General features: G+C 56.6%; 1 protein-coding gene across 2 annotated transcripts; it reads left to right on the top strand.

The window, feature by feature from the left end:
- The first annotated feature begins 441 nt into the window (after positions 1–441).
- TREML2 (triggering receptor expressed on myeloid cells like 2) lies at positions 442–10,176 on the top strand. 2 transcript variants are annotated; one of them, XM_076003367.1, is made up of 6 exons: positions 442–667; positions 3,232–3,552; positions 6,778–7,174; positions 8,369–8,475; positions 8,754–8,855; positions 9,684–10,176. In XM_076003367.1, exons 1-5 carry the CDS (start codon positions 613–615, stop codon positions 8,846–8,848), a joined length of 975 nt encoding a protein of 324 aa, XP_075859482.1. In that variant the 5' UTR covers positions 442–612; the 3' UTR covers positions 8,849–8,855; positions 9,684–10,176. The 2 variants fall into 2 exon arrangements, with proteins under 2 accessions (XP_075859482.1, XP_012616274.2); XM_012760820.2 differs by having other exon boundaries at positions 8,754–10,176.
- The last annotated feature ends 3,910 nt before the right edge of the window (positions 10,177–14,086 follow it).

The following is a 14,086-nucleotide window of genomic DNA, read 5'->3' on the forward strand; positions in this document are numbered from 1 at the left end:
AGTGAACACGAGTGACTGTTCTGAGCAGCCCGGAGTCTGAGAGAGACAGAGAAAGGAACAGGACGAATGCAGGGGCAATGAATGAACGAATGAATGAGAACTTCCTTGTGAATGCGCGTCTGTGAAAAACTGGGGCCAAGACACTCAGCCTGAGCGCCCCTGGGTCTCCGAGCCTGGAGGATTCCGGAAAATCTGCCCCCGAGGTTCCAGAAACCCCGCCCCAGCCCACTAGCTGGGTCCCCTGCCTCCGTCTGCAGACAGTCCTGGGGGCGGGTTTCAGGGGAGGCCAGGGGCCCGACTCTGCGAGCTCCCCGGGCGGGAGGCCCCAGGCTGGGTGGAGCGGCCGCACCTGCCTGAAGTTCTGGGGAAAAGGGCGGAAACAACTGTGGGCGCCGCCCTCCAGATAGGCTCTGCGGCCCCTGCGGTCTGCGGGGCGGCGGGTCCCACACCGCCTCACTTCCCTAAATGGGCAACTTCACTTTTAGAACCGCAGGTCCTCTCCTGGCACAGCCAGGTGGCCTGTCCTGTGCCCGCCTGGCCTACCCTTGGATCCCCGGGCTGCTTGGGCGTGTGACCACCTTGGGCGTGTGACCACCCCAACCAGAGGGCGCCATGCCCCCCGCGACCCTGCTGCTGCTGCTGCTATGGCTACAGGGCTGCGTCTCAGGTGAGCGGGAGCCCGGCTGGGGGAGGGCGCCGGCCAGGGGCAGGAGCGCAGGGCCTTGCGGGGCGCCGTCCCTCCCTGCCCCTCGCAGGGTTATTTTGCCTGATGTTCTGTGGGCTGGGGGAGGGGAGGAGATGGGGCTGACTTGGCAGCTCTGTACCAGAGGCCAGCGAGAAGGTTCGGGCCTAATATCGGGCCCCAGGTCACGCTAATCCAGGCCTCCCACGCTGCGATAAAGCTCTGGACCCCTCTGCACTGGCCCCTTTATCTGCTAGCCTTCCTCAGGCCCTCCAAGCAGGGACACTCGGGTTCCTCACACACATAGCTGGGCTCCCCCAGGGGAGCCCAGTTTGGCTCTGAGAGGGGTCATTGCATCACGTGCCCGCTTTGAACTCGCTCTGAGAGGGGTCATTGCATCACGTGCCCGCTTTGAACTCGCTTTTTCTCGGAATGCTGATGCCACATCCTGTCCCTGCCCCTGTCCTGAAGGGACCAATCCCTGAAGGTGTCCCCCCACCCCCCACGGCTATTAATGCCCCTTGAGGGGGACTCACCCATTCCTGCCCCCCTCTTGCTGCTATGGCAACCAAGTTACCACTTCCTGTTGGGTTGTGGGCATGGTGGGGGTTAGCAAACCCACTCCCCACCGCCCATGAGAGCGTTGGTGGGAGAAGTAGGCACATAAGATACAGTCCCTGGAGACCCATCCTAAGTCACCCCACCTCTGCGGCTCCCCAGAGGGTGGAGAGGCCACTCTCTCTGCCAGGTGGGAGGGGGTCTCTCCTCTGCTAAGGATTCCTGGGCTCACCCACCAAATAATTGAGTTGGACCATTCTGTTTAGTTTGCAAGGGACAAGGTGATGCTCAGAGGGGGCGTGGCCTTCCTCAGAGCCTCAGCTACAGTGCATGCTGGGTGTGACCTGGGACAGGTGTCTCCGGTTCTGGGCCCTGGACTGTCAGAGCTCTGGGCTCCAGCAGGGAAGTCTGGAGCCACCTGCACTTGGGAAAGGAAGCATGCGTTGAGTACCTACTGTGTTCCAGGCACTGTCCGGGGGCAAAATTCTCACAGCAACTGGGGAGGGGAGGGGTAGTGTCCCCACGTGACAGATAAAGAAACAGAAAGGTTAAACAGAGGTGGCCAGGCGCAGTGGCTCACGCCTGTAATCGTAGCACTCTGGGAGGCCGAGGAGGGCGGATTGCTCGAGGTCAGGAGTTCAAAACCAGCCTGAGCAAAGCGAGACCCCGTCTCTACTATAAATAGAAAGAAATTAATTGGCTAACTAATATATATAGAAAAAATTAGCTGCCAGGCATGGTGGTGCATGCCTGTAGTCCCAGCTACTGGGGAGGCTGAGGCAGAAGGATTGCTTGAGCCCAGGAGTTTGAGGTTGCTGTGAGCTAGACTGACCCCACGGCACTCACTCTAGCCTGGGCAACAAAGTGAGACTCTGCCTCAAAAAAAAAGAAAAAAGAAACAGAGGTGAAACAGATAAAGAAACAGAGGTGATCTTCTCACACGGTTGAGTGGTAGAAACAGCGTGTTAACCCGTGTTTACGATGACTCTAAAATGAGTGCTCTCTGTTCCATACTAGGGGGAGAAGTTTCCATGTGTGTGTTTGTGGCAGGCTCTGGGGTGAAGTTATCAGAAGAGTAAGCGCTGAGCTCACAGCGGGGCGGAGGGGGAGGGACCCAACAGCACCTTCCTCCCTCTCTCTGTCCCCTGAGTCCCCTCCCCCCAGTCTGCTGGAGACAGAGTCTGCGCTCTCTCTTCCAGACTGTGGAGGACACGGACCGCATTTTGGTCCTCGGCACAGAGTGCCAGTTATAGTAGGTGGAAAGTGAATAACTGTAGAGTCCTTTGGTTCCCACTCCCCTGGGAGAGTTTATGGGTACATGGAGGCGGGCTTAATGAATGGGTTTTATGTAACTAGAATATTTTAAAGTTAAACACCACCCATTATAGAATGAACTAAGGCAGCTTGCCATTTCAAGGGTGACTACAGTGAAGTTATTTGTGAAAGAAATAATTCCTTGTCATTTTTTTCAAAAAATGGATTTTCTTATCTACCTACATTGTTTGGGCTCTGAAACTTCAGAACTTAACGATGTATGTTTGTGTCTGTGCATCTGCCTCGTTGGGGGCAGGATGTGGGTCTTTCCCACAAAACTGGGGATCCTGGGGACAGAGCTTACCCGTCTCCCATCAGACTAGAAAGGCCGTGAAGAATGGGCTGTGTCTGGTCAGCTCCGAGTGTAAGGGCTGAGTGTCCTCTGTTAGCCCGGGGACTTCCTCGGGGACATGCCTATCTCCTCCACCAGACGGGGAGCTCCCTGAGGGAGGGGCCTGCGTCTCCCCCCTAATTCTGAAAGCTAGCTGTGTGCAGGGCCCGGGTACCTCCCCGTTAGATTGGGGGTGCTCCCTAGGATAGGGCTGTTCCCCCTCAAACTCTGAGTCCATGACAGCAGGGCAATGTGCACCACCTCTCCCTTCACCACGATCCTCCCCTTGCAAGATGCCTTCTTCCTCCTCTCTCTCCAGACCTTGCTCACAGTCGTGTCTCCCCAGGTCTCCCGGCAGAGAGCGCATACACCAAAGTAAAGCTCCTTGAAGGGGAGACGCTGTCTGTGCAGTGCTCCTACAAGGGCTACAAGAACCGCGTGGAGGGCAAGGTTTGGTGCAAGATCAGGAGGAAGCGGTGTGAGCCTGGGTTCACCCGGGCCTGGGTGAAGGGGCCTCGCTACCTGCTGCAGGATGATGCCCAGGTCAAGGTGGTCAACATCACCATGGTGGCCCTCAAGAGCCAGGACTCGGGCCGATACTGGTGCATGCGCAACACCTCCGGCACCCTCTACCCCCTGATGGGCATCCAGCTGGAAGTTTCTCCAGGTGAGTGGGACTGCCGGGGCCCTGTGAGGGTGGGGGTGTCCTCCCTGCCCACTGAAAGCAGATATGAGAAGAAGAAGAATCCATCGGTGGTCATATTACACCATGGGATTTTTCAAAGTACCATTAGAGACACCTTTGTGGCATCATTGTGACCCTTTTACAGATGAAAAATATAGGACCTGAAAGACCTATGTGGCTCTGATCTTGTCCAGGGTCACGGAACTAGCAGGTGGCCGAGATGAGGTTCACACGCGTCACTGTCCATGCTTTGTTTTATTCAGTCATCAGTTCAACATGTTCTGGTTGAGCCCCTGTGATGTGCCAGGCACCATTCCAGGCGCTGAGGATGCAGTGTGAGCAAAAACAGACACAGTCCTGTCCTGCGGGACATGGCAGGCACTAGCACGTCATCCAGAAAAATAATTGTGAGAACAGTAAATGTTCAGAACAGAAAACAGCATGATGAACCAGAAAGTAACTCAGTGATGGGGGAGCAGCTGTAGAACCGAGGACCCCTCCTGAGCAGATGACATCAAGCAGGGCCCCGAGTGGTGAGAGTTCTCTAGCCGTGTTGAAATCTGGGTGCGTTGAGGGATAGTCTGTAGGGACGGCTGCATGTGCAAAGGCCCCGAGGTGAGAAGGAGGGTGGCCTGTCTAAGGAAGGGTGTGTGGCAGCTCCATATGGACTGTGGGGCAGTGATCGATGAGGCTGGAGAGTCATCAGGAGCCCTGGGACCATGAGATGTTGTTTGGGTTTGATTCTAAGTACAAGACGAAGCTGTCGGTGAGCTTAGAGAGGCGTGTTGCAGCTTGTTTGCAAGGATATGGTGGCTGCGGGGTGAGGATGGATCGTGGAAGGTATGAGCTGGGGACAGAGAGAACCATTGTGAGTGTCTGGCTGGAAATGGCAGTGGCTTGTAGTAGGATGAAGGCACTAGAGGTGGAGGGAAGTGGCCGGGCTCCATCTGTGTTTCTCAGACCTGCTGCCCGCCATGTACGCCTTCGAGGTAGGGCAGGCTTTTCTCCCATGGGAGGTGAGCAGAGAGGGTAACTCCAAGGTTTCCTAGCTCGCCAGCAGGTGCGTGAGTGTACCGTTTACCCAAGAGGGTAAATTTGAAACTGGAGCTAATTCTGGAGGGAAAAAAATCGAGAGCTCTATTTCATTGTGTTAAGTTTAAGAAGCCTCCTAGGACCCTAAATGGAGAAAGGAAGCAAGCAGTTGGTACACCAGCCTGGAGCTCATGTGAGAAGTCAGAGCTGAGATCTGTATTTGAAAGTATCTCCAAAGAGACAGTGTTTCACATCCAGGGATTAGAGCAATCTATGGAGACAGAAAGCAGATAGTGGTTTCTTAGGCTGGGAGAAAGAAAAGAGGACGAGGGAGTAATAGCTTAATAGCAAGGGGTTTCTTTGCAAAGTGGTGAAAATGTTCTAAAATTGACTGTGGTGATGGGTACCCAACTTTGTGACAATACTAACAAAAACCATTGAACTCTATACTGTCAGTGAGTACATTGTAGGGAATGTGAATTGTATCTCAATAGAGCTGTTTTAAAAATCAAGAGGGTATAAAAGTTCTTCCCTGAGTGTAGGAAGAGAAGAGAGGAGGACCAAGAACCGAGCAGTGAAGTCCTCCCACATTTATAAGTTAGGAAAGGGAGTCAGCAGAAGAGCCTGAAAAAAGAAGCCAATTATTATGGGATTGCTGTGCACCCCGCTCCCCTAACTCAACTGTATCCCCATCTCCTGTCGCGTCTGAACTAGGGAAAAGGCCATCTCTGAAATGTGGGCCAAATCCCATTCCTCCCCTCTCCACTTCTGATTTAGACCCAGGGAAGGAGTCGAAATGGGCTCACTGAAGCCTTCATTTGTAGGGATACAAATGTGAAATGGTCTTATTTTCTCTCATCATTTCCCCCAACCATGCCATGTCAAGTCTCACTTTCCACATCTTAAGTACAATTTGTGGAGATTCCAAGTTTGCAGACCTTTACAGTTATTAAGGAAATAAAAAATCCTCAGCCCAATTACAAGCTCTGATCTTCCAGCAATACATGATTTTCCACTGCTCCGGGAAGACCAGGGTGTATGGCCCAAGGCGCTTGAAGTGGTGCCCAGCTCCCACTCTTTCATCTGGGGAGATGAGGAATGTGGGGTCCTCCCAGTCACCTCCTCCTGGTCCTCCCCCTCCCACACACCTCGGTGTGCTGATGCAGGAATGAGGGAGAGGGAAATGGCTGTGTGACTTAACTGGCCATTCTAGTCGTCCTCTCTGTCGGATGCCGTTCCTTTTCTCCTAGCCCTTTGAGAGCCTCTCGGAGGTGAGCGTGCAGATGCTGTCCAAGGCACAGCTGTGTGGGTTCTCTGCAGGGCTTGCTGGGGGTGTCCCCACTGCTGAGGATGGTGACGTGGGAGCTCTGGCTCCGGGTCTGCCTCTGCTTCTGTCCCCCACCCCCAGTGCTGCTTGTCCTGAAACTCAGCCATCTTCCATGGTGACCATCTGGCCCTCAAGAAAGTATCCTTAGCATGCATGATAGTCTGATGCAGCATCCTGCGGCAGCCTCTCTCTCCAATTTCCGTGTTTCCTGCTGAGACAGAGCCAACACTCCCTGCTGTGTGGTGGTGCATCGCCACTCCTAAGACTGCCCCCTTGTCTATACCCAAACTCCAGGCTTCTTCCAGAAAACAGGGCGGTAAAGTGCTGGGTTGATGGATGAGGGTAGCAGGGGATGTATCTTAGGGATCCTGCAAGAAAGGTGTCTGGCTCCAGTGTTTGCAGCTTTCTTCAGAATCTGGGGCCCTTGATGCCTTGTAGTCCTCATCTCTGCACCCTAACCACCAATATGGAGTATCTGGAGAAGTCCCTGTTCAACAGCATTTTATAGAGGTCTCCTTGGCCCAAAAGAATGAAGAGAGTCTGGAAAATGACAAGAGAGAGATGGGAACCGGGAGGGGGTGTCGCCCGGGACCAGATGGCCTGACGTGAGAGGCCAAGGAAATTGTGAAAGTCTTTCCCTTCCTCACCATGCCCACTCCTTCCTTCCTGGCATCGCCTTCTGAACCCTGGTCACCAGGCAGAGCAGAACCCTAGGTCCAAGGTCAAGGAGAAAAGAGGAGGACAGGCCCCCACTCCAGCATCCAGACAGCTGTGTGGGCTGCCGGGATCTGCTCCAAGCACCGAGGCCCCCGAGTCAGGCTAACGTCCCTCCCTCTCTGGTCCTTCAGGCTCCGCAGCTGAGAGGAGCACCCCCCTCACACATCTGGCTGACGTCTTCAAGAGTGGAATCGTCGCAGCAGGCCAAGCCCCTTCCTCAGGCCCCGATGTGCCTTCCGCCACTGGCAGGACGGGCTTCACCCCTGGGATCCTCACCTTGGCCAGACTCTTACCCTCCTCCAGCCCAACCTCCATGCCAGGCTACAGCTTCACGGGTGCCAGCCTGACCACCACGGGGCCCAGGAGGACCGCGGGGGGCCAGACAGCGACTGCACCTCCCCGCAATGCCGGGGCCTCCTCTGTGGGCTCAGAATCCATCTCCTCCGAGTCTGGGCACCTTGGCACCAGAGTGCCAGTGACAGTGATGTGCCACACCAGCAGATCTCTCGACAAATTTCCCTCCCTCAGGTACCTGTGGGGCTGGGGGTCGATGAGATTTTGCCAGATATGGCACAGTTCTTGGTGTCTGAAAGAAACTCAAGTGCAAATCTTATGACTGCCCTTCCCCTCTGGCTCCCCAGGAACACAGCGTGTTCTACTGTGAGTGGGAGGTGGGAGACTGGCAGTGCCATAGCGGATGGCAGTGGGGATGAGAGTCAGGGGAATGAGGATTGGGGGGTGGGGTCAAGGGTCAGGGGTTAGGGTCAGGTGATGAGGGTCAGGGGGATGAGGTTCAGGGAGTTAGGGTCAGGGGGATGAGGCTTAGGGGGATGAGGGTCAAGGGCATCAGGGTCAGAGTTGGTTCCCCCGAAGAGGCTGCTGATAGAAAGGAGAAGGTGGGAACAAGACGAGTATGTGGCTCTGGGAGGAGGAAGTGAGAACTGGAGGCACTTTTAATTGTGTCCCACTAGCGAAGCCATCTCTGGGACAAGGATTTGCATCTCATTTGGAACCCCGCAAAGAGGGTGGGGAAGTAGGACAGGGAAGCAAAGGCAGGCAATAAGGAGTCTTTAGTCAAACCAGCTACCACTGAGTGCAACAAGATCCTAATCCCCTGGGGAAACTGGGACCCAGTGTCAAACACACTCCGAAGGACAAGTGAGCAGGTGGCTACACACCACTCCTGTCGGCTGGTGGCCGGGAGCTGCCTGTGTGTGGCTTAGAGGGCTCCAGGACAGGAGAAAGTCCTCGCCCCTCCCCCTTACCAAACAAGGGGTGCTGGTGACCTGTGTACACAGAAATGACCCCAGCGAGGGAACTGGGGCCACAGGCGGGGCACCTACAGCCTCTGCCACAGAGGACACAGTGGGGAAGGGGCGTCCTCAGTCACTTTGAGGACGGCAGGAACCTTGATCTCTTCGGTCACGCCCAAACGTGGGCGTCTCCTAGAATCCTCGTCCTCGGCGATGAGCAGACTCGGGGGCATAAGGGAGGAGGGGCACCAAGCTGGGGCGATGTTCCCGTCTGCCTGGGCACGTCCTGCCCTGCAGCTGGGTCCCCGAGGAAGAGATGCCGTCTTTCTGGAGGCGAGTGCTGTCAGGGCTTCTTCTGCTGCTGGCGTTGTCCCCTGGCCCGACTCCTCTCGTGTGGCCTGTAGGGAGGCAGGGGTCAGGATGGAGGCCCTTGGTGCTCACCTCCTGCCACTCTGTCCCTTCTCCTCAGGAACCAGGATTTCTACCCCACTGTGCTGGTGATGGGCCTGACCTTCCTCCTGGTGCCCGTGATGCTGGTCGCGGTCTATGGGTTTTGGAAGAAGCGACACGTGGGAAGTGAGTAGAGCCCACCTCTCAGCCTCCCGGGGGCAGACCTCTGGGTGACAGCATTAAGGGCTGTGGCCCTGAGTCCCTAGCGGGGTGTCCCTTGGCCTGTGTCCAGTCAAGAGGACTGGGAGGCACCCAGCAAGGGAGGAGGGTGGCCAGGCAGGTGGCCCAGCATAGCCCTAAGGGGATGACCTGGCAGGAACCAAAGGCAGAGCCAGGAAGAGGCTGGAGCGTGGGGCACTGTGAGCAGGGGACGGCCCTTCCTCACCTCTCCCTGTTCCTTGTAGGCTACAGCATTCACAGTGATCCTGCTAGACCCTGGAAGGACCCACCTAGACGACCAGAGCCTCCGTGGAAGCTTGCTTGGTCTGAGACCACTTAACGATGGGGTGGGGCGCTTCTCCCAGAGGGGCCCCTGGAAGCCAGAGGAGGGGGAAGACCTGGGCCAGTCTGGATTGGGGGGTTGGAGGGCTCGTACAGTGCTGGAATCGCCCAGGCCCTCCCAGAACCAGAGGCTGCACCCCACTTGTGTCGGGGCCAGCAGCCAGGAGCTCAGAGTTCTCCTGTGCTGCCAGGAATGTGGGGAGGGACCCAGAGCAGCGGACAGCAGGCAGGAGTCCTGGGGAAAGCGTCCAAGAGGTTTCTGCTCTGAGCCCCAGACCCCAGGGCCCTGGTGGGTGGCAGAGAAGCCCTGGAAGTGTTGTTTACAGAGACCCGAGCTCCTGTCTGCCTCAGCGCCCCTTACTAGCAAGCTGGGGGAGGGGGTGCAGTTAGAGCTTCCCTCTCCCAGCCAGGAGCCCTGTGTCCCTGGCTTCCCCCTGATCCCCTCAGGCTTTCCCTACACTGAGGGGAGAAAGAGTTGGGGTTCAGGGGCCCCAGAGGTAGCCGATGTCCTGGAGGAGAAGGACAGTGACTAAGAGCTGGGGACCCACAGAGAGGCTGGCAGCAGGGGATCCCAAAGCTGTCCAAGGCTCTCCCTGTCCATCAAGTGTCCCCTGATGGGGCCTCTGGATGCACCCCGCCCGGAGGGTGGCTGCTTGTCCTCCTGCCCTGGGAGCCTGCAGAGCCCACTCTCTCATCACTGCCTCCTGCTGGCCGGCCCCTCCTGGACGAGCTGTGACCTACCAGGCAGATAAGAGCCCCTGAGCTGCAGGGTCAGCCTCTTCCCCGCCTCCTCCTAAGGGTGCAGAGGCTGAACTCGAGGCTCTCTCTTCCAGTTCCTGCACCTGGGGTCCAGGTCTGAGCTCCTGGAGGGGACCGAGGGCCCAGCCTGGTCCCCACCCTGGGGTGGCTGAGACCCTGGCTCTGTATGGAGGGCGCTCGCCACGCAGGCACTGATGGGGAGGCCATGGCTCAGAGAAAGAGTGGATCACTCTCACCCCACTGCCCAGGGGCTCACTGTCCCCTGGGGAGAGAAGATACGTGTGTGACACACCAAAGACAACTTGGAGCCGAGCGTAGCCTGGAGGACCAGCCTAGGCAGGAGCAGGAAGAAGCAAGCCCAACTAGCCTCTGCCGGGGAGTCCAGTGGCCCAAGGAGTCTGCCTCGTGCCTACTGCCTCATGGCTCAGACTTGACCTCCGCTGCTCAGACCACTGCCCGGTCGGTGTCCAGAGTGAAGGTGGAGGATGCAGCCTGGACTCCTCCCCCAGGGAGCAGTGTCCAGCAGCCTGGAGGGGCTGCAGTAGCCCCTGGGGATAAATGTGACATCCGAACTCTCAGCTGTGAGTTAGGCACTTCCCAGCGGGAGAGAAAACACCACAGTCAGGAGAGTGATGCAGCCGGGGCCCTGGTGGGCAGCCCGGTGGCCACTGCAGGGTGGATGAGGGGACAGGAAGGGGCAGCGGGTATTCCTGGGCACAGCAGGGAAGAGGGCCCTCTTCCCTATGGCCAGGAGAGGGCAGTAGAGGAAAGACTCCGGTTGTGGAATGGACACACACACACACACACACACACACTGACATCCATCTGATCAGCAAGCAACCTGCTGAGAAAGCTGCTCTCCTTATCCCGAGAGTGTGGCCACCACCCTGGGGTGCAGTTAGGAGGGGGCTTAACTGTCCTGGACGGAATAGCTCCCCGGGAGCTCCCTCCACGTGTGACCCTGCAGCAGCACCACTGCCAGCCCTGCCTCTCCTGTCAGCCAGATGCCCGGGGGGAGGAGCACTGGGGAAGGAGTCAGGGATGACAATGGGGATGTCATCTGTCACTGTGTGACCCTCAGCAAGTCACTCCCCCTGTCTCAGCCTCAGTTTTCCTCTCTTGCAAAAGGAGACAACAACTCCTGCCTCTCAGTATTGTTCTCCGACAGAACAAAATTACATGAACTTTGTACAGCCAAGCTGATGCGTCTTTGCTATTGTTCCCTAAGTTCTTTCTGGTACCAGCGCTGTTTCTCACGTCGCATTTAAGACCTCAGGATCCTTTCTTCATTTTGTCCTCTCTCTCCCCAAGTTTCCTCACTGCATGGATGTTGGGGGCCCCCGACGGCAGCCCCTTTGGTGAGGTTGTCTTGTGCAGGGGTGGGTACGGGATGGGCTCCTGTCGGTGTGACCTTGGCAAGTCACTGTCCCTCTCTGACCCTGCTTCCTCATCTGGAAAGGGAGGAGGAGATGAGCTCTGCTGCCCCTTCTGCATCCCTCCCAGCCCACGGCGTGTGCGGGACAGTCACGTGCACACATGCGGTGTGGAGTGAGGCAGGACACGCGGGGGGAGAGGGAGCCAGCCTGGCTTGTCTGCTCCCAGCCTGAGGGAAGGGAGACGCGGCCCGACTGGGCACACCCAGACCTTAGCAGAGGGGCAGACGCCATGGTGCAGGACAGTCCTTCAGAGATGGGGCACTGGGGACCCTGCAGGCTACGGCCAGCCAGGTGGGCTTCATGGAGGAGGTGGGGCTTCGTCTGAGGCCTGAAGCATGGGTTGGGGTCAGGAGGCGACATCCCTGAGGGAGATTCCAAGAACGCACGTGCAGAGACTGCACAGGCCACGGTAGCTGGGAGCCATGGGGAGGCACAGGAGGGGATGTGACCGGGCCCCAGGTGGAGGTTGCTGGACCCAAGCAGAGGCCTTTGGTGTGTCCTGAAGTTAGGCAGGGTAGCTGAGAGGGTGACCAGCAGTCCCTATTTGCCCAGATGAGGGGCTTCTGGAACTGAGCGAACCAGCACTCGTGGCTCCCCCTAGGAGCCTGCTCCCACGTGGACCCTGTGCTAAGGACACAGGGTGCCGAGCAGCTATAGACCCCACAGCCCCGTTCCCCCTGGACATTTTCCTCAAGACCACAGCCTCTCGCTTCCTCCTTCCTATCTTGCCTTTCTTCCCCAGGCTCCTGGGGACCCAGATCCATAGCGGACCCAGGGGAGGGAGGTGCAGGGCAGATGGGTGTTGGGGGGCTGCTCGCTTTAGTGGGTGAGGCCACGAAGCTTCCTGAGCAGCAGGCTGTGGAGACGGAGCACATCTGCAAAGGGCCTGCGGTCACAACCGAAGGAAAGAGCAAATGCAGTAAATGCAGCACCCGCTCGAGGCACACGCCCCTCCGTGGAGCCCGGCAAGCAGCACGAGGCCCACCGTTCTCCCAGGTGGCTGCAGAACGCGCTCTTCACTCTGCGTCCAGCTGAGTGGGTGGATGCCGCACCGGGCCGCCAGCTCCGCATTCGGGACTGACGGGCTTCCTGCCGGGATGCTGGGAGTGGTGAGGGCACAGGCCTCCTCCGCCAGCCCCTCTGGGTGCTCCCTCAGCTGCAGAGAGCCACCTTGCCAAGGCCAGACCCCTGCCCAGGACACCACACCTCTCCTGACTGATTGACAAGGGGTGGGTCTCAACACTGCCTTGCCAACTTGGCGAGTCCTGCGGGGCTATCTCGTCTTCGGAACTCCTCCCAAGGTGGCCTGAGTTGTCCCATGGCCTACATTGCAGCCCCGCTTCCCCTTCTGTCCCATGCTGCTTCCTGCCCTTGTCTCCCCCAAATGGTGGTCCCCAGAGTCCTCCTGTGCTATGCCAGGGGCGGTGGCTCACACCTATAGTCTGAGTACTTTGGGAGGCCAAGGCGGGAGGATCACTTGAGGCCAGGAGATTGAGACCAGCCTGGCAACATAGGATGGCCCTGTTTCTACAAAAAGTAAAAACAAAAAAGTTAGCTGGGTGTGGTGGCGCATGCCTGTAGTCATAGCTACTCAGGAGGTCGCTGAGGCAGGAAGATCACTTGAGCCCAGGAATTCGAGGCTACAGTGAGTTTTGATCCCAGGTGGGAACCTGGGTGACAGAGTGAGACCCTGTCTCTATAGAATTAAATAAATAAAACTAAATAAACCTCCAGGGCTGGCCGGGCGCGGTGGCACACACCTGTAATCCTACACTCTGGGAGGCTGAGGCGGGCGGATTGCTTGAGGTCAGGAGTTCGAAAACAGCCTGAGCAAGAGTGAGACCCCGTCTCTACTATAAATAGAAAGAAATTAATTGGCCAACTAAAAATATATAGAAAAAATTAGCCGGGCATGGTGGTGCATGCCTGTAGTCCCAGCTACTCGGGAGGTAGAGGCAGAAGGATTGCTTGAGCCCAGGAGTTTGAGGTTGCTGTGAGCTAGGCTGACGTCACGGCACTCTAGCCCAGGCAACAGAGTGAGACTCTGTCTCAAAACAAAACAAAACAACAACAAAAAAACAAACAATAAAACCTCCAGTGCTAATATGCACCCAGGAACACAACCTGTGGCACTGTGTTTTTACTGTTTTTTTTTTTTTTAATTTTCTTTGTTGTTTATTCAGTAACTATAAACAGCCTGTGACTATTGATTTTCTGTAGCTCATCTAATGACAATTTTTTTTTTCAATATGCTTGATTCATGTGGTTTTTCACCAGATGTTTATGGAGTGACTGTGGCAGCTGGGAGCTGGGGGAGGGGATGATCTGGGGGCTGAGACTCCCTTTCCCCTCCCACCTCCTCTTCTCTCCATCTGTACCTACCTTCCCCTCTCCCCTGCCAGCTTTGCTGTCTCCTGCCTTTGCTAGGGACCACCCCCTGCATCTCCATTCCTGCAAATATGTCTCCATCTCCTTTCCCCTCCTGCCCCCATGGGACCTCCCAGTTCCCAGGCAAGACTGAGCATGAAGCCTCTGACCACTGGGGCCAGCAGGTTAGGGTTCTGATCAGAACTCCCCTAACTCTGTCACTCGCCTTCCAGCCTGTGCTTGTCTTGGGTGAGAAGGAGAAACTTCAGGCTGGGGAGAGAGAGGAGAAATATTGTTAACGAACCCACAGAGGGGTTCACTGTTGCTCACCACACAGAAAGCCAATTACCGAGACAATGACGATTGTCAAAGAAGCAAGGATTTATTGCAGGAGATGAGTCAGCTGGGAGGTGGGAGGTATCGACTGCCTCAAATGTGCCTCCCTGACCAACAGGGTCAGGACTTTTTTCTAGAGGTGAAACGAATAATGCACGAGGAGGGTGAACGTCATTACATGTTTGGGGTGGAGTGCAGGTCATGCAAGCGCAGTTGAGAAATCATGCTAGTACATACATCCCATGATCAAAATATGGAGGATAGGTCCCTCCCCGGGTGGGGATCTTGGTAGTATAATGAGCTAGGGGTTAATATTGGTTATTCTTTCAGCCTTGTGC

Source organism: Microcebus murinus, chromosome 5, assembly GCF_040939455.1.
Source record: "Microcebus murinus isolate Inina chromosome 5, M.murinus_Inina_mat1.0, whole genome shotgun sequence".
Lineage (NCBI taxonomy): Eukaryota > Metazoa > Chordata > Mammalia > Primates > Cheirogaleidae > Microcebus > Microcebus murinus.